Genomic DNA, 22,303 nt, shown 5'->3' with positions numbered 1-22,303 from the left:
CATGTAGCGTAAATCCGTCCCTGCTGTCGCCGAATTGTTTGCGGGTCTCGCCAGATTCTCGTCTTCTTCTAACAGTTAACAAGTTTTCCTAACAACTCCCTCTGGACCAGAACCACGACTCGGCTCAGTCGGAGCCCTTGTACATGACTCGATTCCAGCAGCAGGGTTGGGAGATTTGAAATGTCCGTCGATCGGCCTTGGCTAACACACTCCAGGAACTTCAACCATGACTTCTCATTCCCACGTCCAATTGGCTAACCTGATCTAACTACCTAAACCTAACCTGACTCTGAACTAACCATGAATAGGCTCAAACGGGGGGCGGCGGGGTCTTCCTGTGTTTCACTCGGTTGGTGGGTCTCCTGATACTGAACTACCATTGGTCAATTGGTTACCATTGGTTCAGGCGGCGCAGGCTTGCAGCGTAGTCTCCGCAGGGTTAAAGTCCGTCATCTCCGTTATGCTGCGTTCGGCGCTGGGGAGCTTGTTAAAGTTTGCCATGTTTTTGAACAACATCAGTTTGACGTAAAGAGCCAACAAGGTGAGAAGGAGCATGGACGCAAATCTGGAAAACACACAAAGCACGATCAGGGCGTCGGCGTGCGACCCCGCTTTTACTTCCCCAACCAATCAGAGGCTTGACGGGTGCAGACAGTTTAGAGGTGAAGCTAAACCTCAGAAGGAACGCAGCAACCGGACGGATGAGGTCATCGCTTTCAAACAAGTCTGATAACATTTACTCCAGGATTTCTGTTTTTAGAAAGTTACCAACTCCTGATTATTTTTAGGTTTTAATCAGGCAGAGAGAAAAAAATATTAAATGAGTCACTAATCACAACAACAACAAAAAAACAAGCTAAACTACAATGAAAAATCCCAAAGCTACTCCAACTCTGACACTTACATTCCAGCGAGGATCCACACGGCGGGAGGAACGCCTGAGGACAAGAGGAAGACGAGGTTCAGGGAAAGAAAGTCGACGAGACGACGCGGGCAGTCGGAGCCGCTGCAGGTGAGTTTACCTGTTGGCTCATGTTCAGGATCAGGATCCACTGTCGCCTGGACGGTCCGGTTCCAGCAAACGGTGTTGGAGTATTGAGAGCAAGGACTCAGAACGTCCAGAGAATTATCTGCAGGACACGACAACATGGCATTGTCTTTAAAGAGACTAAAGAAGCAACCAAACAGAAGTCAGTGGTCAGAGTTCAACGTGACGAAGCAACGTTGAGGAGCAGAGGAGGATGGTTTTACCTGAGCACTTGGTGCATGGAAAACACTTAGTCCCAAGTGCAGAGTCGTGATCCATTGAGCAGTTTCTGATTACATAGGAACCTGGAGGTTTAATGCACACACACACATCAGTCTTGAAGATTAGCATCAGGATCGTTGTCTTTAGAATTTCAGCAGAACTTTCTAACCTGCGGGACACATGCGACAAATCAGTCCTGCCACACTTTTGTCGAACACCATCAGCATGGCACATGCAACGCTCACCTGGAAACACACACACACATTGTGTCAGTCAAACACACTCACAGTGAGAGAAAATTACAGAAAATTAAAATATTTAAATCCAGTTTGCCATTCAGTTTGATGCAAGAATCAACAACAACAACAAAAAAAACTCTGTGGTTTTTGATGATTAGGATCGTCTGTAAATCAGCTTCAAAGTTCTTCTAAGTTTTATCTCTCAGTCAGCAGGGCCAGTTCAGACATGTTGGACAGAAAAAGCTGAATGTTGGAAACAAGCTTCGATTGCCACATCCAAGATATCTTAAAGACTTCATATCAGGTCTAGAAACCCCTAAGAGCAAACCAGAACTGTCCACAGCTTCAGCCGTGAAACCCAAACATTCATTCATTCATGGCACAACATGGAGCCATGAATGGTTTAGACTAAAACCCTGCTCTGGATAACCAGTCTAAACATGACAAGCCAGGAGATGACGGAATTTAAAAAGCAACACTAATCCTATGCTAAAAAAAAAAAAAAAAAAAAAAATCAATATCTGCCTCAGATCAGTTCTGAGCCGAAACAGCAGCAATTCCTCACCTGAAGTTTGTCCATGGCGAGGAGACTCAATGACAAGGGGGAGTCGGTTTCCTCGCCTTATGTAACCACGTTGCAACGTGATCGCATGCGCAAGAACCCACCCTGCAGGTCCGTGCTGTCTGAAACCACGACAACCGTTTTGGCAACAGTCGTGATGTGGTATTATTTACAGAAAATAAAATAAAATAAAATCCAGCAAGGCATGGCAAAGTCCTCAAATAAACAACAGAAAACTTTCATTGTTGTTTGGTCAGAACAATAACAGGTGGATGATGAAACATTAACGCCTTTTGCAATGAAAGAAAATTTACGTTTAGGAGCGTTACATTATCTTATAATGTTATCCCTTCATCGTAAAAATATCTGGACTGGTGTCTTGATTATTGTTATTTTTTTTATGCATCTTAATTATTTAATTTTTATTTTTTATTCAATTTATTTTATTTAATTATTTAGGCCCGATTTCAAGACGTTACATTGCGAAGTGAAATGTCTTTTAAGTCGTGTTTGATATATAAAGCATTTTTATAAATACTGAAAGCAACAAAGTTACTTTAAAACGATTCTGAGTGGTTGGGAAACAAATCTTGGATCAGAACCTTCTTCCCTCACCCTGACCCTTCACAGATCAGTGGTGTCCAAAGTCGGTCCTTGAGGGCCGGGATCCCGCACGCTTCGGTACGTCGATGTTCTGCGGAGGCCGGCCAACGAGCCGTCGTTGGATCCAGCTGTGTTGATCCAGGGAGAGAACTGGAACGTGCGGGATCCCGGCCCTCGACGACCAACTTTTTGACATCCGTATTGTAGATGGTTCGGCAGGCAGCTGGGACTTCCAGTCCAACAGGGTGAGTCCCAGAGTGGGTACATTTCAAAACGCGGTTCATGCTTACATGCAAGCCGCTTCCATTTTGAAAAATCTGTCCTGCGTTTTCCTCACTTTCATAAATAACCAACCTTGTGCTGATGCAGAATACTGTTCTGTGAGAGTGTAACAGCGCCACAGACCGGCCCCACACATCTACACCAGCGTTTTCAGACGATACCAGATTGCGCGTCCCGTTGTCTGAACTCACAATTTTCTCAGTTATTTACAAAAGCCGACTGCATTCATCTCCCTGTGGATGGAGCTAGACTGGTAAAAAACAGTCCGTTGTTCAACACTTTGCTTCGTCCAAACAGTCTGGACCTTCTGCTGTTGAGAAACGATTGCTTCCAGGAGGCGTAGACTCTGTTGAGGTTTGACATTTTACCCAATTGCTAGTGTGTGATTCTCCAGCTCTGCGCTATAAAATTGTGCCTGTGCCGCGAACAGCCGTCCTCCACTGTAAAGAGTGAAGAACAAAGCCGATCAAGAAAGGAATATTTTGGAATATTTGAAAGGAGTATCCTGTCTGTTTCTGTAGAACCCTGAAACGGTACAACCATCTTCACTGATGCCTGTCAGATCTTTGGTTCAGGGTACAAGTCGTTCTGACACGTCAAAAGTCACACAAGGATCACAGAGCCACAGGAACATCCAAAAAAAATAAAAAAACATTTATGCTTGTAAGACAGTCGGAGAAAGACACCATCACAATGAGTGAGTCATAGGCTGAACTGCAGGAAAAGGTCGAACCAGTTGCGGAAGCTGCCAACTCTCTAAACTGGAGTAAAATGCCAAAAATAATTGCTTGGTTGTTATATTTTAAAGTGACAATCATCTTTCATGTCTTTGATCTGTGATGAATCACAACACAAAGAAGTTTTGATTAAGCAGGTTAACCTTCAAGTGACACGGGAATTCATAATGGAGTGTGAGTCATGTCTTTTCAGATCAAACGGTTTCTTTTGTGAAGAGATTCTTGGGTTTCAATGACAAAGATCATTGAAACCCAATAATCTTTGGGTTTCAATTATCTTATCCTATACTATTATTCATCGGTATGAATAGTAATAATAAGGTCCAAATAAAAATTAAATGCATATTTTGCATCGGTTCAGCCAGAAAGACTGCAGCGTGACGACACTTTCATTTCTTTCTGAGCAAAAGCAAACGTTCATTTACCCTTTCAAACTAAGAGAAATATGTTTGTTGATGCAATGAAGCATCAGTGTAAACAGTGACACGGAGAAAATGCCGAGCAATTATGGCAAGATTTGTGTAAAAGTTGCAGAAATCTAAAAATCTAACATTTCCGATACCTGAAGTCTATTACTTAAATGCAAAATCCATTTGCTTAAGTAAGATTCGCAGTAGTTCATAATATTACCCAAGTAAAAGTTAAATGTACAGTAAAATGTCCTTTTCCCTAGTATTACCCACCTCTCCTAATTCTGATCATTTTATTACTTTATCCTTATGTTGCTGTTTTTTTAACTTTTATTTTGTATTACTATGGCCTTAATACTCCATCACAAGATACAGGGTTTATTATTTTTGTCTGCATGGTTAAACTTTTGTTAATAAATTCTTCTTCTGCTTCTTTGGACAGAAGTTGCGTTTGTTGTTCGGCATCGTTACATTTACTGATTTAGGGCAAACATTTGTCGCAATCCCTGTTGCACAACACGTGAGGAAACTGAGGCGAAACAAGTGAAAGCAAAGCAGAAACGAACACAAAGCAGCACTCGCTGGTTTCCATGGTGAAAGGAACTGTTCACAGCTTTAGCTTCTGTTTTCCCAACTCTTTAATCTCGGGTGGTGATTTTGTCTCGGGTGAGCTGCCGATTCTTCTGCCCCGCCGACTCAGAAAACCCTTCAGAGCTTCAGGCTCAGAGATGTCAGCCCAGCCTCTGACAGTCGGTTTAGTTGCTGCTGTTTCTGAAATCCTTAAACTGACATTTTGTTTGTGGATTCCATTCATTTCCAGTTCGAGAAACGCATAAATATTTCCTTTTTTCACCTGTCGGTAGCACCACAAACAACTAACTATAATTTTCTTAAAAGTAAACTGCATAGTTCTTAAACTGAAATTAGAGGGTTCTTTTAGAATTTTACATGGTTTTTCCAGATTAAATTTTCTTTTTCCTGCGATCTGGATTTAACTTTGCTTACCGTATTTTCCACACTATAAGGCGCACCTAAAAACCTTCAATTTTCTCCAAAGCGGTGCGCCTTATAATCCGGTGCGCCTTATATATGGACCAATATTGAGCCACAACAGGTCTTGCAACTGCGGTAAGCAGCCGCCGACTTCATTTTCCCCCGTAGAAGAAGAAGCGCGCGGTGCATGCTGGGTTTTGTGTAAAGACCCCAAAATGGCTCCTATTAAGAGACACGTTTACGACGCAGAGTTTAAGCTCAAGGCGATCAGCCACGCAGTAGAACACGGGAGTAGAGCAGCAGAGAGAGAATTTAACATGAACAAATCAATGGTGTGGAAGTGGATATATATTGTGATTGCACTAACGTTTGATTTACCGTAACAGTATCAGACTGTTTTTTACGTGTTTATTGAATCGAGGAAAAGTTCCCCTCCACTATATGTTATACCTTGCTGTTGTTAAAAGATAAAAACTGTGTCACGAAAATACCACGTCACTGACTTTACCTCGGGGAAAATAATCAAACAGCTGTTTATTCATTTTGGGAATGAATGGAGTTTTCAGAACACTGGTTTGTAATCTATTAATAAAGTTTGACTGACCTATTTGACTATTTTGTTGACATTCCCTTTAGCACAGTTCCATCTAATGGATTCATAACGTAACCCCAGCCTCTACTGTAGCGTCTATTCTATGCGCCTTATAGTGCGGAAAATACGGTACTCATATATTTATTTTTCACTTATTTTCTCTTCATTAAAATGTCGTCTCAATTTAACCCATTCATAGTAAAATTGCTAAGTTATTGCACTCTTTTGGCCATGGTTTGCAGAATGATATGTTTTAAAAAGTAAAAATTCCTAAAAATTATTGAAGTGATTGATTTTCACTCATGTTTCAGCAGATTCCTGCTTTTGATACATATTAGCAAATACTGTAAGTGTTTCATGTCAAAAAAGGTTGATTTTTTTTCCACCTCACGAACTTCATAAATGTCATAGTTTCAAGTCTTATAACTTAATATTCTCACTGTTTTCTGAGCTGTCGTCACAGCAGCCTCTGGTGGCAGTAAAAGCGAACTGCAACGTTCTGCTAGATTTATCTCATCATTGATTTTTACTGCTTAAAAATGAACAGACAAAATATTAAGACAGTTAAGACCAAAGCTATTGATTAAAATTACATTCTGTCACAATTTCAAAAATAATCTGTTATATAAATATCTTATAAAGACTGATTTGATATTTGGGTGAGCTACTGCTGCCTCCTACTGGCCAAAAGGCACACAGACAGCTGCTGCATCTTTTAACATAAAGCTTTGAACGCATGAAAGATTTTAGAATAATATATTACTAAATGTCCAATAGATTGTGAATAATGGTTTCTCCATTCTTCTCTTTAAGTAGATATAGAGCCTATAGAAATGAATGAGGTCTGTTTCACATGAGACTGTAGTTTCTCTAGTGTCCAATAGAGGGGGCGACAGAAACACAATCAGTCTGAGTTAAAGCAGGTTAAAAAAATTAAAAGGTTGCTGACAATATGATGTATTAATCCATTAATAAATGGTTAGAAAAATGCCAGTGCTAAAAAAAACAAAAAAACATGCACACCCCGTCACTCACACACACACACACACACGCACACACACACACACCCACACACACACACACACACACGCACACACACACACACACACACACACACACACACACACACACACACACACAGCTATAAATATATTTCCTGACTTCCTGCTCTGGTCAAGCTCGCTCACATCACCTCTAGCCCCTGTGGTTTCGTCAGCCTCACCTCTCCTACAAGCAGGATGTTTGTTTGACTGTTTGCAGGCCCGTTCGCTCTGCTGCAAAACAACACCTCGGACCTCGTTCCCATAGATACGTCGGCTGCTACTCGTCGAAACCAACAAACGGGCCTCCACCTTCAGTAACGCACAAATGCGCTTTGCAACGGCTTTGGCTTGGCAAAGCTCGCAAATCTCCAGCAGTGCGATCAAGCATGTGGGGAATCAACAGAAACTGATTTTCTTATGATAGTAGAAAAATATTTTCCCTAGGCAACACTTCCTGCTTTTTCTTGCAACTAATCTGAAGAGGCCTCTGAAGCCACAATCTCAGGATTAGCGTTGCTTTTTAAAACCTGAAGTCAAAGAGAACATTAGGCAGCCATTTTATGGAGAGGCTCTACATGACTCCGGTAGTTTGAAACGTGAAGTGTTGCTCTGTAACAATAATTTGAATTTAATTTAATTTATTTGGCAGGGACACGTTTATTAACATTTTTGTTAATAAATACCAAAAGACTATTTTTGATCTCTCGTCTCTGGACGATGTTCAGTTTGTCCAGCTAAAAAAAAGAAAGAAAGAAAAAACTAAGGCTAAAATGACTTAACTACAAATGTAGTCAATAAATACAATAAAAAAATACAATCATTAGAAATACCTACAAATAAAGGAGACTACACACACAATTATTATTAAAAAAAAGTATAAGAATAAATGAAACAAAATTACGCAAAATTCACTTTGCGTCTCATGTCAGTCGATATTGATAATTATCAATATGTGTTTTGCTTTAAAATGTTGAAGTACTGCAAAATCGGTGGCGTGACTTTTCCTGTTTTTATCCACAGTTTCCACTGAACACAGTTGTTTTTGTTGTTTGTTCTTTTTAAGTAATTTGAGGTGAAACCTGAAACGGTTACACAACAAGTTGTTGCTAGTTAACTGATAACTGAGTGCAGTTGATGCTACCAAACCTGCTTATCTGGCCTTCAGAGGGTGAGCGACCCAAGCTTTTCTCCCAGAATGCTATGCGCTTCTGGTTTGGAGCTCAGTGGAATTATTGAATATTCTATTGGATGGGTTATCTATTAATATTGATCACCTGTCTATAGTGATATGTATTGTTATTGGTTTACTGCCCAGCCCCTAATATCTTCAATGATTCAGATTTCATATGGATGAACGAGTCAAAATGACACTTTTGACTTAACAGACACGATACCAGTCAAATAAACTCTGTTGGATTTTTGGACCAAGACCATGGTCTTTTTAAAAAAAAAGAAAAAGAAAACTTTATTCATAAATAAAGTTCAAGCATAAAAAGAAAATCTAGTCTTCTCTTTTAGTCTGTAAAGACTGAATGTTATGTGTTTTACAGTTGCTACTGTCATTTAAGTTTGGGTGACTTCGCCATAAAACACTATTGCTGAATTCTGTTGGAAAACCAGCAGCATGCGTCAGGGAACACCTGCATCCACAAATCACCAGAAGAACCCTGGTTGTGTTTGCTGGAAGACAACTTCTATTGTGTTCTAGAACAGACTTTAGTTAAAACAGAATCAGCTTATGATAAAGTACTATGTATATTTTTCAAAAAGAATAAGGTGAAATGGTCCACAATAAAAGTTCCATCTCCTAGACATAGTTTCACCTTGAAACTGTCTTTAAACAAAGATTTGTTAAATATTCTTTCAAGTTTTTTGGTTTTTTTCAAATAAGGAATATTCACGCAATAAAAACATAACCAACAGGTGAAAAACCAATATGATAAGTTTCTCGTCAATGCAAACTTTCCTTCACATGGTATCAGCTTTGTCACTGACAAAGCTGTGACAAAGCTTTGTCACAGCTTTGTGAAAGGGTTTGATGAACCCTTTCATCAAACCCTTTGTTTGATGAAAGGGTTGATCTGACCCCAGCTCCACCTCCAATCACCTCACTGAGATCGTATGGACTGGAACCAATCACAAGTCTGACTTCTAAACTTAACCATTTACAATAGCCAGTCACAAACAGAATTGATCTCATATATGAGCTTTATTTGTCTATTAACCCAGAATCCAGACCACGAAGCTTTGAAGATGGAGCTACTGTTTGTGACTCTTTTGATCCTCTGCAAAACCAGTGAGTATTTGTGGTATCTTTCAGGTCGTTTGACTCTTAAAACAGTGAATATTTAGAATTATAAATATATTAAATCTTTGCTTTTCCATACAGGTGACACGCTCTCTACCAACAACGCCTCAGATATGAATCAGCAGACTGGGATTAGGACCGCTGAAGTTGGAGAGACAGTGACTCTAACCTGTTCCTGTAAGCATGATTCTGTAAATTACCTCCTTTGGTTTCACCAAAGCCCGGGTGGGAAGCTTCACATCGTATCAAAGTGGATGAGGCACCAAACGGAAGTTAAAATTTCCCTTGCACACAAAAAAAGATTTCAAGTAGTTGCAAACTCCACAAATGGCGTCAACGATCTGATAATCTCAAATCTTCAGCTTTCGGATTCAGGAACGTATTACTGCGCTATTCTGAGACACGTTGATCTCGTGTTTGGACAAGGAGTATTCCTCCATGTCAAGACATCCCCGTCAAAAAACACAAAGTTGCTCTTTCATCAACCAAAGCTGAAACTACTACACCTTGGAGAGTCTGTGAACCTGAGCTGCAGGATCTACGCTGAACCCTGTGCAGCAGAACTGGCAGTTTATTGGTTCACACATGCCGGGTTGAAACCCGCACTCCTGTATCCCAGTGACAGTCACTGTACAAGCGGCTTAAACGGCACATTTCGTGGTAAATATTGCACTTCCTACCTCGTGCTAGATCTGGTGAGGTCCTCAGATGCAGGAACCTACCACTGCGCACTGGCTTCCTGCGGTGTGGTTGTTTTTGGAGAGGGAACAAAGGTAGAAATTGTAGGTATGTGGTCTGGTCAAAGCAGCTTTTCAACCAGATTAACAGGAATTAAAACAATTTTGTTTTACCAAACATTAACACAACTATTTATTTATTTTTCTTACCATCACCCACTACAGTCCCGCTTCTCCTGGTGTATTGTCTGAGTGTCGCTCTGGCAATATCTATCATCGGGGTCCTTGTTTTGTCTTCCTTCATGTACACGCTGCAGTTAAATCTCAAGAGTGCCTGTGAAGGTGAGATCATGAAATAAATTTAAATAATCTATCTGTATCAGCCTGACACCATGGCCGGTGTACAAGTTTACAGGACATACTTTGTTTTACAGGAGTTGATGCCAATGAGAGATTTCCTTCAACCAGAACAGCTGTGGTAAGTTCAGTAGAAATATTTCAATAATTTAATATAGCCATCTTATAAGTATTTCGTTTTTTAATCTCCTAGTTGTTCAGCGCTTTCCTTAAAAGCACCTTATCAATACAGCTGTTCTAATTCCTAGTTATTGGTCTTCTTAATATTATTATTAGCAAAAATAATAATAATATTGCGTTAATGTAAATTATGCTACTGCTGGCTATCATGGTAATGCTATCATGCCACCACTTTAGCTAATAATGGTATGTTAGTAATTCACATTGTATGCTACTTAGGGAATGTTAGCCAATTTTGGGATGTTAGCTTAAGGAAGGTGAACTGACAGCTAAATGTTACCATATAGTAGATTATGTTTGTTATAGGTAAATTAAATGCTCAGATTGAGTTGTTGCTTGATAGCAATGTAGCTAATACTGGCAAATAAGATGCTAGTAGCAGAGCCTCAAGTGTAGGCAACTATTAGCAAAATTGCTACAATTCCAATGTTACCAGCTTTGCTTTGACAATCATATGGACAGTAAAAACACTTCTTCTGGGAAAACGCTCAGCCTTTAGCCTGACCTACCACCTCAAAGACTTTACAATAACTGTGGTGGATTACATGTTCATCTTGTAGTGTATCAGTTTTATAATCCAACATGACATGAAGAAGAAGCTCCACACAACAGACTCCACTGAAGCTTTGTCGTTTGCCATTCTTGTTTTTTTGCCGTCTTTACCGCTTTATGTAGAGGCCTCATGAATTCTCCATGTTTAGCGCCACTTACAGGTCTGGGGGAGTAAGAAATAGCATTTTGGGACATTCTTGTTATTTCCGTGTGGATGTGGGTGTCTTTGAAACAGACAAGCAGTTTTAGAAAAAAGCGTCCCTGTGTGAACTGGGCGTTAATTTACTGCATTATAGCTACCCAAATACGACCAAGCTTCAGAGGTCTCAGTTTTTCTTTTTCTTTCATGCTGATCTCCTTTTTCTTTTGCTCTAAAACTACTTTGAACAGATCAGTATCACTCACTTCGTCTGCTTTAATTACTTCTTCTTGAGTAGCTTTCTGCTTCACTAGGTTTCCTTCATTTCATTGTCTTCTACTTTATTTCTTTACTACATTTTCAACTGACTAGTTACTTTTTAACAAATTGTCACTACAACAAGTGTTTCTGTTTATCTCTGTGAACTGACCATCATTCACAGTGTGTTTTTTCAGGACATACACATTTTTCTAGTTTTACAGCAATTTTCCACTTTTTCCACCTATAGCAGGAGCGCGAGCCAGGAGGTCTCCATTATGCTGCAGTGAATCTGAAGAGGAGCAAAGAACAGCAGCTTCAAGGGGACCCAGAAGAGGCTTGTTGTGTATACTCCAGAGTAAAGAGCCCAAAGGACTAAATGTCTGAAGCAAGAAAACGACTCACACCACTGACTTATATCTGTTTGAATGTGGTGCAATGTTTGCCAAATGAGCATTGCAAGTGCAGCACCGCTTCGAGAAACAATAAAATGTCAAATTAATTTAAATAGCAACGCTGAAGTTTTATGAATTTCCCCTTCAATCACCTTTGCTAACAGTCTGCGAACCTCGCTGTGTAATGGTGTCAACTGTTTGGCCCTCCACTGCTGTGGTGAAGGTGTTGTTACTGTAAAGAAGTTTCCACTGGTGGAAACTTAAAACCCCAAACATGAAGACTGGGCCTCCAGTCCACACCACTGAGCTATTCAGGCCTTTCATTAACCTGCTGTATATTTAGTAATTGGTAAAAGGTTTCCCATTCTTCTTTTTCATGTGACAAAAAAAACAACAACTTTCAGGATTTTATGTAACTGAGTACAAAGACGTGCATAATTGTGAAATGATGAAATTTTAGAAGGAAGACAGAGTAAAAACTATGAAAATGGCTTTGTATCTGTTGAGCAGTTATGAAGGTGAGACCCTGATTTGCAAGAACAAGTTCAGATTGACATCAACTGAAGTTTCTTTAACCAAACCACACCAACAACAAGAACAATGAATCACAGACGACTTAAATAAAGCAGAACTAAAATGGGAAAAACCATCATGTGAAATACAAAACTCCAAAAATGGTCAGCAAACAAGAATATTTACATTAACCAAAGAGCTAATGAAACTTGGCTGAGCATTAATGGCAGACCGGCTGGTTTCAGTAGTTTATCTTACAAATCAAGACAAAACATATCTTGATTTAATCCCATTAAGTACTCAATACTTAACACAGAAAACAGAATAATGTGATAACACAGACCTTCATCCATGTCCTAGTGTGGTTCAGTCCCAGAGCTGATCAAATGTGAACGAGCCAACGGGGAATGTTACTGCCTGTTCGAACCTCCTGGGAGAAGGAAATGACAGAGATAAGTATTCACAAACACTGAACTCTCATATTTTACGTCCTTAAACGTTTTGATATAAATTATGAAAAGTTATCAATTTACCCTTTCACAGAAAATGCCATGATGGAAGCCACACATAAACTCAACTCCTACTTTCAAAATAACTCAAACTGAATTGAAAACCCAGATGCAATGACTCATTGCTACACTTTATAATTCTACCTCACAGACAGCGGGTTGGAAAAAATATAAGCAGCGTGTACAAAACATGACTGACAGCAGTAAGACATTCCTCCTGCCACTGATTGGTCGATTCTGACTGAGTGGTGTATTTCTGCAGTTAGTACTGGGAACAGTGGGAGAAAGCAGAGGAGCTCGATTTTTTTTTTTTCATTTTATTTGTTTGATGTAACTGTCACACCACATAATGGCAATAAACTAATATCTCATAAACATTTTTCTTTTTCTTTTTACAAAAGTTACATAATTAAAAGCAACTCAAACTGTAAAGACCATAAAAAAATGAAAAAAATGTAAAGCTATTTCATGTTTGCATATAAACTATTGTTAGCACTGCACGTACAGCTACGCCCAACAGAAAGTTAGAATAGCAGCAGTTGCAGAATGACAGACTCACTATCTTTATGAAATAAAGACAAACACTCACCTTCCTACACCCATACAAAAAGTAAAATGAAACAATATTTACAGAAGAACATGCTACACTCTTCTTTACGCAGTCTGGACGTAAATGAGCAAAGCGCTGACATGTACTGACAAAATAGAAAAAAGCTCCACATGTCAGACTTTCTGTCCTCAGGTCACAGAATGGGCAGAACTGAACTGATCCGATTCCACCTCCGGTCGCCTGATGTGACAGATCTTCTAAACCTGAACAAATTGTAAGCCTGGTTTGAAACGTAGCCACTCGTCTTAGCCAATCACAGGCAGCCTTATTCTTCTTCTAAGAGCTCGGGGGCATCTGTGTCCTCAGAATACAGTCTGCATAACTGCAGTGATGGAGCCACTTTACATTCTTCTCCTGCTTCTCTGTGAGTATTGACTAGATATTTAGTTGTGTTTCTTTGTGAATTGGTATTATTCTGAAGAGAAAAAAAGAACATTTTTACACGCGTAAATTAAACCTTATAATGCATTTCTTCTACAGGCGAAGGGCTTAATGTTTTGAACACCTTAGATATTATTCAGGATTCTGGAGTAAGGACCGCTAAAGTTGGTGAGACAGTGACTTTACCCTGCTCCTGTCAGCATAATGCCGTAACTTATCTTTACTGGTACTACCAAATCCAGGGAGAAAAACCCCGTATCATATCAAAACAGATGAAGCATGATCCGCAAGCCGAAATTTCCCCTGCATATGAAGAAAGATTTCGAGTTCTTGCGAGGTCCAAAGATGGCGTCAATGACCTGATGATCACGGATCTTCAGCCTTCGGATTCAGGAACGTATTACTGCGTGATGTTAGAGTTCAACGCCATCGAATTCGGACGAGGGGTTTTCCTCCATGTCAAGACATCTTCATCGAACGCTCGGCCGTCCAAACAACAGCCAACGCTGAAGAAGCTTCTAAGACTCGGGGACTCTGTGAATTTGAGCTGTAGCGTGTCTGCTGAGCCCTGCGAAGGGGAACGGAACCTCTACTGGTTCAGACGTACCGCCTCCCAACCGCCACTCATCTATCCCAGTGAAGGACACTGTACAAGTCTTTCTAATGGAACCCTCTACGGTATAAACTGCACTTCGAACCTCCAGTTGGACCCCGTGAGGTCCTCGGATGCTGGGACCTACCACTGCGCTCTGGCCTCCTGTGAGTCGGTTGTTTTTGGAGGGGGAACAAAGGTGGAGATCGCAGGTATGTTGCTACTGCATAGGCCCAACTAGTTAAACAATCAAACTTAACCGCATTAATTCTATCCTATGAAAAACTGGTGTAATATTTCAGTTTCTTTTTTTATTTCTCATGTTGACCTCCACCACAGTGCCTTCAGTCGTTCTGGGTTCCCTAAGCGTTGCTCTTGCGCTTTCCACCATCGGGCTCCTTGTTTTAAGCTTCCTGAGGTACAAACTGAAGTCAAAGTTATGCTCTTCCTGCAAAGGTAAGGTTTCTATAGTTACTCAACATAATTCAGCTTTAAACCCTCACCTGAGGTATTCCTTTACATGCCGTGGTTTATAGGGACGGGTAAGCGCCGGATGTGTTCTGAGGCCCGAGACGCCGCTGTAAGTCAACACAAATGTTCTCGTTCCCTTATTTCACTTAACTTTGTCTACCTTTACTTGAACTTTTCTTTTTGCTGTCAAAAGCAGGAGAATCAGACAGAAAGCCTCTATTATGCTGCTCTGAATCTGAAGAGAAGCGTTGAGAGACAGCAGCAAGAGGACAACGTCGAGAGTGTCTGTGTGTACTCCAGAGTACGGAGCAGAAAGGAATAAAGCACAACCGTCTACATGAAGGAGATCAGAACCTACCAAAATATTTGAACGAAATAAAGTACTTTTTTTGTCACCTTTGTTGTTGTTTGAGTTATGAAAAATGCCCCTTGGCTACTGAGCTCATATGCTAATATCTGGTTAAAGTAAAGGAAATGAAATGAATACAATAGGCTCAAAAAAAAAAAAAAAAATCCCCCAGTCTATTAATATCTTTCACGATAGAAGCCGTGAAGCTCCATCTGTAACGGTGTCACTGCTTAGCCTCCACTTCTGTGGTGACGGTGGTGTGTGTTGCTCTGCAGAAGTTTCCACTGGTGGAAACAAAAGCTCACTCAGACCTCTAACACACACAGGAAGGCTGGCGCACAGTGGCTTATGGCTGAGCTAGCTTAGTGATGCTGCCATAGAAATGTACAATCCAAGAAATGTCACAAGACTATAAAATGATAAGTAATGCAGAGGCAGTTTGATAGTCATTTAACGAGCAGGAAAAGATAAAACAAGAAGACCTTGGGGTTTTGTGCGGAGTATCAGCTCAGCAGATTCTGGTGATTTAGAAAGAGTTGTACAGAGCCGACAGATCACTGGGGTGTATGGAAGCCAAAATGGGACAAAAGTTATTCCGCTTGCTTGTTTCAGTTTAAATCTTGAGCTACGTCATTCATAACTAAGTGCAAGGGACCAAGTTATGATACCCAAGGTTAACATGAATGGTATTTCTTTTGCTGAAAAGTAGGATGTTCTGAGTTCCCAGTTTAATACACAACAGTAGCACTTTAACAAAGTGAGAACTCCAAGTGGCAAAGTCACAAGTTTCCAAGCATCCAGTATAGTTGAAGGTATAAATTGTTTTTAGCAACTCTGATGGTTATTATTAAATCAGTCACATACATGGTGGTAGAATCTATTTTCAGACATGTTCAATTTCAAGTTTGAATGCAAAAAATGAACTAAATACATTATCACTTTTTTTTTGCCAGTCGTACTTAGCAGTTACCATGTCACAATGGGTTTTCGACTTGCTAGTACAATATGTCACTTCAGTGTGATATTTTAAGCTTCCAAAATAAATTTAATTGGCAAACTTAATTTAAGCACCAAAAAACTAATACATTAGTCCAAGTGGGAAGACATAAAGGCATCAATGACTTTTTCCAAGGTTGTTAAAAGCAAGAGACAAAGTTCTAAAATATAAGCCTTCTATTCAGATCTACTCAAAACAGATAAACCAAGGAGGAGGTGGTGGGTACATTTAATATTAATAATATATAATATAATATAAATATATATAATATAATATAATATAATATAATATAATATAATATAATATAATATAATATAATATAATATTGAAATTAGATGATATGCTTTCAAAAATTGAATCAAAACGTTGAGTTAGGTTAAAAACAACTGGAGAAAAATAACAGGTTTAAACACAGATCCCTGTGGGACACCACATGAAAAGAGGAGATTTTGCACAAGACATTTCACTTGATGACTTAATCCTAAAGATTTGCTCTAAATGCTTTTGTCAAACACGTTAGAAGCAGCACTGAGGTCTAAAAACAATTCGCCTCATAGATATATTATACATGATGTTCCTAAACATCCTGGTGATTTCTAGTCCAGCCATTGCTTTCTCACGCAATTCTGTTTGATTCTCATTTTGTGTGGACAAAATGATAAAGTTACATGAATTAGTAAAAGATTTTGCGATGCTTATTTACATGCATCTGAAAACCAGCGATTAGCCCGAAACCTGGGAGTAGTGATGGACTCTGACCTGAACCTCCAGAGCCACATAAAGACAGTTACAAAGTCGGCCTTCTATCACCTGAAGAACATTTCCAGGATTAAAGGACTAATGTCTCAGCCAGATCTAGAGAAACTCATCCATGCGTTCATCTTCAGTCGTATTGATTATTGCAACAGCGTCTTCACAGGTCTGTCCAACAAATCAATCAAACAGCTGCAGCTGATCCAGATTGCTGCTGCTGGCGTTCTGACTAAAACCAGGAAGATAGAGCACATAACACCAGTTTTAAAGTCCCTCCACTGGCTCCCTGTAGCTCAAAGAATAGACTTTAAAATACTGTTGCTAGTTTCTAAATCACTGAACGGCTTAGCACCACAATACATTAAAGATCTGCTGTTGTTGTATCAACCTTCCAGAACCTCTCAGGTCTTCTGGTTCTGGTTCTGCTCTGCATCCCCAGAACCAGAACCAAACGAGGAGAAGCAGCTTTCAGCATCTATGCACCACAAATTTGGAACAAACTTCCAGAAAACTGTAAAACAGCTGAAACACTGACTTCTTTTAAATCTCAACTAAAAACCCACCTGTTTAGGATTGTATTTGAAATGTAATCAATTACAAATTTATTGATGGAACTTGACTTAATGATTGATTCTATGTTGCTTTGTGTTTCTGTGTTTGTAATGATGTAAAGCACTTTGAAATGCCTTGCTGCTGAAATGTGATATACAAATAAAATTTGATTGATTGATTGATTGATAATGTTTGCCACTCAAACAGCAGTCTTTACATTCTACAAAGCCTTTACCAATACTTTTAAAGAAGACTGTAGAGATCTTTGGTCTGTTTGCCTTCCTTTGCGACCAGCAGAGCCCATCTGTCGCTTCCTTTAAGTCAGTTGACTGCGCATCAAAAACTCTATGATCTGTTTTTTTCAGCTTTTATGTGGTTAAAAGCCACTGTGTCAAAGACCCTCGGCACTCTGCCAGGAAGTACGCAGTGTTTTTTTTTTTTTTCTTCAGTTTGAAATCCATGCACTGCAGCTACACCAAGTGAGTGACACTCAAGATGCTTCACATAAAGTGCAATTTTTAAGTGTGAAACCATTTTTGGTCATTGCACGAAAATTTAAATGTTATCTTTAGAATGTTTACATACATTGGGGTAGTGTGACGCCACATATAACCCTAAGCCAACGCGATGAAATATGGCAGAATTATGTTTTGATGCACATCGCAATCATGGTATTCCATTAACCTTTGTATCTCTGAAACAGTTGCAGTCCATTGCATTAGGAGAAGTACAATTTTTCCTTAGCAAAGATTTTATTTATTTGATAAAAATGACAGATTATTCATAAAACAATCAAGCTGATTATATCCAAACATCATCCTCGTTGTCTATCAGTCAGTGGGTGATGCATTGATAATGTTTAGAAGGACTCAAACAGGGAAGAGATACTCAACTTTCTAAGAAAATAAAGATATTTTCAGATCACTCAGTGCATTTTTGTGGTTACATTTTTACTGGATAGTCAGACATTTTCTACTTTAGTACTTGGAATGAGACAGGAATGCTTTTATGTATAGTCAGTCACACTATAAGTAGTGCAAATGGAAGAAAATTGATTTTCCTGAACAAGTGGTAGTAGATAGTTAATCAACGTTACGACGAAGGAGCAGAAATCAGCAGAGGAACATAAGAGGCGTTTTTGGGTAGTCAGGCGTTGCTTCTCTTCAGCCAATCAGAGTCTTCCTCTCTGTGATCAGCAGAGTTCATAATGAGATTCATTTTGTTTAGTGCAGCACTGTGGATACAATGACGCCCCTAGTCATCGCCTGGTGTCTGACTTTTCTCTTTTTGGGGAGTTCAGGTGAGATTTTATTAACCATTTTTGCAAAAATAAACCCAACAAAAAAACACTTAAATATTTAAAATAGATCTACATTTTCCAGATAATGAACAAGGTAATTGAAATATTTTTCTCTTTCTCCAGGTCGGAACAAATTATTACGTCAGGAATGGGCTTTTCACTCAACAGAAGTGGGCAGCAACGTTACTCTTCCGTGTTTCTATTATGAGGAAAATGCGGTGATGATTTACTGGTTTAAACAAACCGTGGGCCAGAAACCGAACATGTTCTCCCGTCTTTATAAAGTGGACGAACAAGGCAGCTTTCACGATGAGTTCAAGGACAATCCTCGCTTTGAACTAGAAGCGGGAAACGGTAAAAATCACCTCCGAATCTCTGATTTGCAACCTTCAGACTCTGCTACTTACTTCTGCGTCGCTATCGATTCAAACACATTCGAGTTCGGAGACGGAGCTACAGTCAACGTGGAAGGTCCTGGTTCAAACGTTCACACTTTGGTCCATCAGCCAGAAGGGTCTGTGACTCTGGACTGTTCAGTAGACACTGGAAGCTGTGACGGAGAGAACAGTTTTTACTGGTTCAAAGAGGCAAAAGAATCTCAACCGGGACTCATTTACACTCATGGAGGCAGAAACGGTGGATGCGGTAGGACGATGACGCCAGCAACACACACCTGTGACTACATTGTGCCACTGATGAACCTTGATGGGTCCGATGGCAGGGTTGCCAGCTGCGCCGTAGCCTCATGTGGATCTTTACTGTTTGAAGATGGAGAAAACATGGAGTCAGCAGGTAAAAAGTTGGTTCAAAATGATTTCCCTTTGCTTTTTCTAACAACTACCCTTCTGGATGAATAGAAAATTGAACTACTAATAATAAAACTGTCATTGAATAACTAAACAACTGAAGGGACATCAACTCCATAAGTAGAAGGAATGTCGTATTTCAAGATCTGCTGAAAAAACAACAATAGTGTCCAACTTAATAATAGAGGAAAACTTATGATTTATTCTTATGGTTAGGATTGTTATATTGTTTCTTATTTACTGCAGCCTTATATGAGCCTCGAGTCAAGTTTACTTGTACGGCACATTTCAGCAACAAGGCAGCTCAACGTGCTTTCCATCATAAAACCATCGTACTGTCACCAATTATGAAACGAACAATAAACATTACATTTTGTCAAATGCCATCATCAAAATCACCAATGCAGATCAAATATGTTGCTCACTGTTCCATTTACTGCCAGTCAAAAGCAACTTTAGCAACATGTGTGTTTTAGTCCTGATTTAAATAAACTCAGTGTTATGGCAGCTTTGCGGTTTTCTGGAAGTTTGCTCCAGATTTGTGGAGCATAGAAGCTGAATGCCGCTTCTCCGTGTTTGGTTCTGGTTGTTAAGAGTCGGTTTTCTGTCGCAGCTGACAGTCCTCAAAAAGTGTCTTCCTTTTCCAGAATCCTTTAACAGACTGGGTGCTTCGTATGACTTCATTTTTTTTAGCACTTCACCTAAACGGTAAGCCAGGAAAGCTTTACAAAGGGTTTCTTCTAAATGTGTAATGCCTTTATCGGTTCTTTTTACAGATGAGCTGAACTCCCCTGAGCTTGTACGTTTTCTAAGCGGAGCTCTGACAGTCACCGTCATATTGAGTGCTGCGATGGCTTTCTCGATATGCAGGATGAAGAAAAAAATCCAACATCATCGTGCAGGTAAATGTCTATTTTGTTTCAAGCTGTTTAAAAACAATTACCTTTCATTAAAATAAAAAAAAAATCTGTTTCACAGCAAACTCAGATGCAGAACCAGCAGAAAGCCACACAGCTGATTCAGAGGTGAGCCTTACTTTCAAATGTAAACTCCATTTTTAGTGCTTTAAACTAAAATCTCTCCCATTCTTCATCCAAAGCCAAACACTCGACGTCAGAAGTGGCTGAAAAACGTATCACGATGTAAACGTTTCATATCAGTCGGTATCGATGATTATTGATTCGTTTTCGGTTTTAGATATCTGAAATACTGACAAACTGGTGACGTGACGTTTCCTGTTGTATTCACAGTTTTCACTCCAAGTTATTGTTTTTTTTTTAAGCAGTTATGAAGTATGGTAGCGAAACATTAAGCTGCTGCTGAGCAAGTTACTCAACAGGCTGTTGCTAGGTAACCAAAGCGTGAGTGAGTTAGTTGATGCCACCCACCTAGTTTAGCTGGCTAGTTGACATGTTGAGTGGATAAAGTCTCTTCTCTCCCGACAGTGAAATGACTGAATATTCAATCAGACACATTTTCTGTTAAACTTGTCTAACTGTTTATTGCGATATACAGCATATTGTTATTAATATATTGCCCAAACAACAAACAACTGAAGGGACATCACCTCCATGGCTCTGGAACAGTCATATTAGCACATCTTTCACACAAGGCCCAGAACACCTTCCCGCTTCGGTATACATCACACATCTACCCAACAGGGTTCCGACTCCATCGCTACACTTTCCATATCGCTTTTACAAAACAGTCAAGGAGCTAGCGCTAGTCAAGGAGCTTTCTGCAGGTAATGGGATTGTAATTCTCATCCAGGATCTGTTAGCCATTTGACAGTTTTTGTAGTTATTTTCTGAAGAATCATAAAAATTCCTCATCGTGTCTGATAAACGTTCCTCACAAGACATATCAACCTTGCTGTCCAAGTGTCAAATACACCCCACAAACCTCTGACCAATCACACAACACATCACACATAGTTCTAAACAAAATAGTTCGACTCGGACTTGAAGTCGAGTTCGGCAGACAGATGCCTCTCTGCGAACAACTGTCGTAACAAAACCACGTCAATCAGAGCCGATATTGATACTTCGGGTGAAGTATGGGAGAACTTAATTCAACATGAGATCGTTCACTGATATATGTTTCTATATCAGGGTAACGAAGATGAAGAGAGCCTCCAATATTCCACTCTAAGGCAACCCAGGTCAAACGGATCAAGACGACAGAGAGACGATACAAGGAATCAGTGTGTGTACACAAGTGTAAAACAAGCCAAATCCACCCTTCAACAACAATCTGTTGCAGCAATGTCAGATAATATATTAGATAATGTTTTTTGAATGTGACGTGAAAAAAATGTAAAAAATAATAATGGGGTTTTGTACATTTTTATGAATTTCCAAGAGCTGATATGTTTCTGTGGTTTCGCCAGTTAAGTCTGTAGAGCTGAAACAATGAACTAAAGACATTTTACAACGACTAAAGGCAACAAGAACAAGACAGGATGAGATTTTTTTGTACTAATAGGGTAAATTTCAAAACTCAATAATGTAGCTTATAGAATCTGCAATCAGAGTAATATAATTCACTGCAGGTTTGACCAATGGGGATTTTCCAAAGAAGTCTTGTTTCTGAAATAAACATCGAAAATGTTTTGAGTTTTCACAAATAGAATAAAGGTTTCATTAACTCTCTGCTGTGTTGTGCAGAATCTTTTTTGAGCCAAACAAAAAATGCCTGCACAAACTTTTTATTTTTTAACAAAAGAATATGTTTTCTCACATTTGTTAAAACTGTTACCATGTCATGACCGCATAATATGAGTCAGATAACCTGTGGAGAAAAAAAAAATCAAGCTCTTCCACCTTCTGCCTGAGCTACTATTGCTGCTTGAAAAAATGCAACACAAAAGCAACCAATCAGAGCCAGGAGGAGGG

At 39.5% G+C, this 22,303-nt stretch overlaps 3 protein-coding genes and 1 long non-coding RNA gene across 4 annotated transcripts; 3 read left to right on the top strand and 1 right to left on the bottom strand.

The window, feature by feature from the left end:
• The first annotated feature begins 932 nt into the window (after positions 1 to 932).
• Positions 933 to 11,754, top strand: LOC106699653. The gene is made up of 6 exons (XM_023345746.1): positions 933 to 1,012; positions 8,940 to 9,006; positions 9,100 to 9,195; positions 9,921 to 10,037; positions 10,130 to 10,173; positions 11,432 to 11,754. The coding sequence occupies exons 2-6, from the start codon at positions 8,964 to 8,966 to the stop codon at positions 11,558 to 11,560; spliced, it is 429 nt and encodes a 142-aa protein (XP_023201514.1). The 5' UTR covers positions 933 to 1,012; positions 8,940 to 8,963; the 3' UTR covers positions 11,561 to 11,754.
• Positions 9,712 to 12,510, bottom strand: LOC111610806. The gene is made up of 3 exons (XR_002753784.1): positions 12,433 to 12,510; positions 9,906 to 10,029; positions 9,712 to 9,757 (listed from the first exon to the last, which is right to left on the bottom strand). It is a non-coding gene; the product is annotated as an uncharacterized LOC111610806 (long non-coding RNA).
• A 1,027-nt stretch (positions 12,511 to 13,537) lies between these two features.
• On the top strand, positions 13,538 to 14,974 carry LOC102228539. Its single transcript, XM_023346636.1, has 5 exons — positions 13,538 to 13,572; positions 13,689 to 14,393; positions 14,521 to 14,637; positions 14,718 to 14,761; positions 14,846 to 14,974. The coding sequence occupies exons 1-5, from the start codon at positions 13,539 to 13,541 to the stop codon at positions 14,972 to 14,974; spliced, it is 1,029 nt and encodes a 342-aa protein (XP_023202404.1). The 5' UTR covers position 13,538.
• A 3,574-nt stretch (positions 14,975 to 18,548) lies between these two features.
• LOC102228808 lies at positions 18,549 to 22,004 on the top strand. The gene is made up of 5 exons (XM_023346635.1): positions 18,549 to 18,603; positions 18,727 to 19,395; positions 20,186 to 20,311; positions 20,388 to 20,434; positions 21,521 to 22,004. The coding sequence occupies exons 1-5, from the start codon at positions 18,549 to 18,551 to the stop codon at positions 21,704 to 21,706; spliced, it is 1,083 nt and encodes a 360-aa protein (XP_023202403.1). The 3' UTR covers positions 21,707 to 22,004.
• The last annotated feature ends 299 nt before the right edge of the window (positions 22,005 to 22,303 follow it).

This window comes from Xiphophorus maculatus, chromosome 14 (genome assembly GCF_002775205.1).
Source record: "Xiphophorus maculatus strain JP 163 A chromosome 14, X_maculatus-5.0-male, whole genome shotgun sequence".
Lineage (NCBI taxonomy): Eukaryota > Metazoa > Chordata > Actinopteri > Cyprinodontiformes > Poeciliidae > Xiphophorus > Xiphophorus maculatus.
The sequence above is the reverse complement of the archived record's forward strand: the minus strand, read 5'-3'. Positions and strand labels throughout refer to the sequence as shown.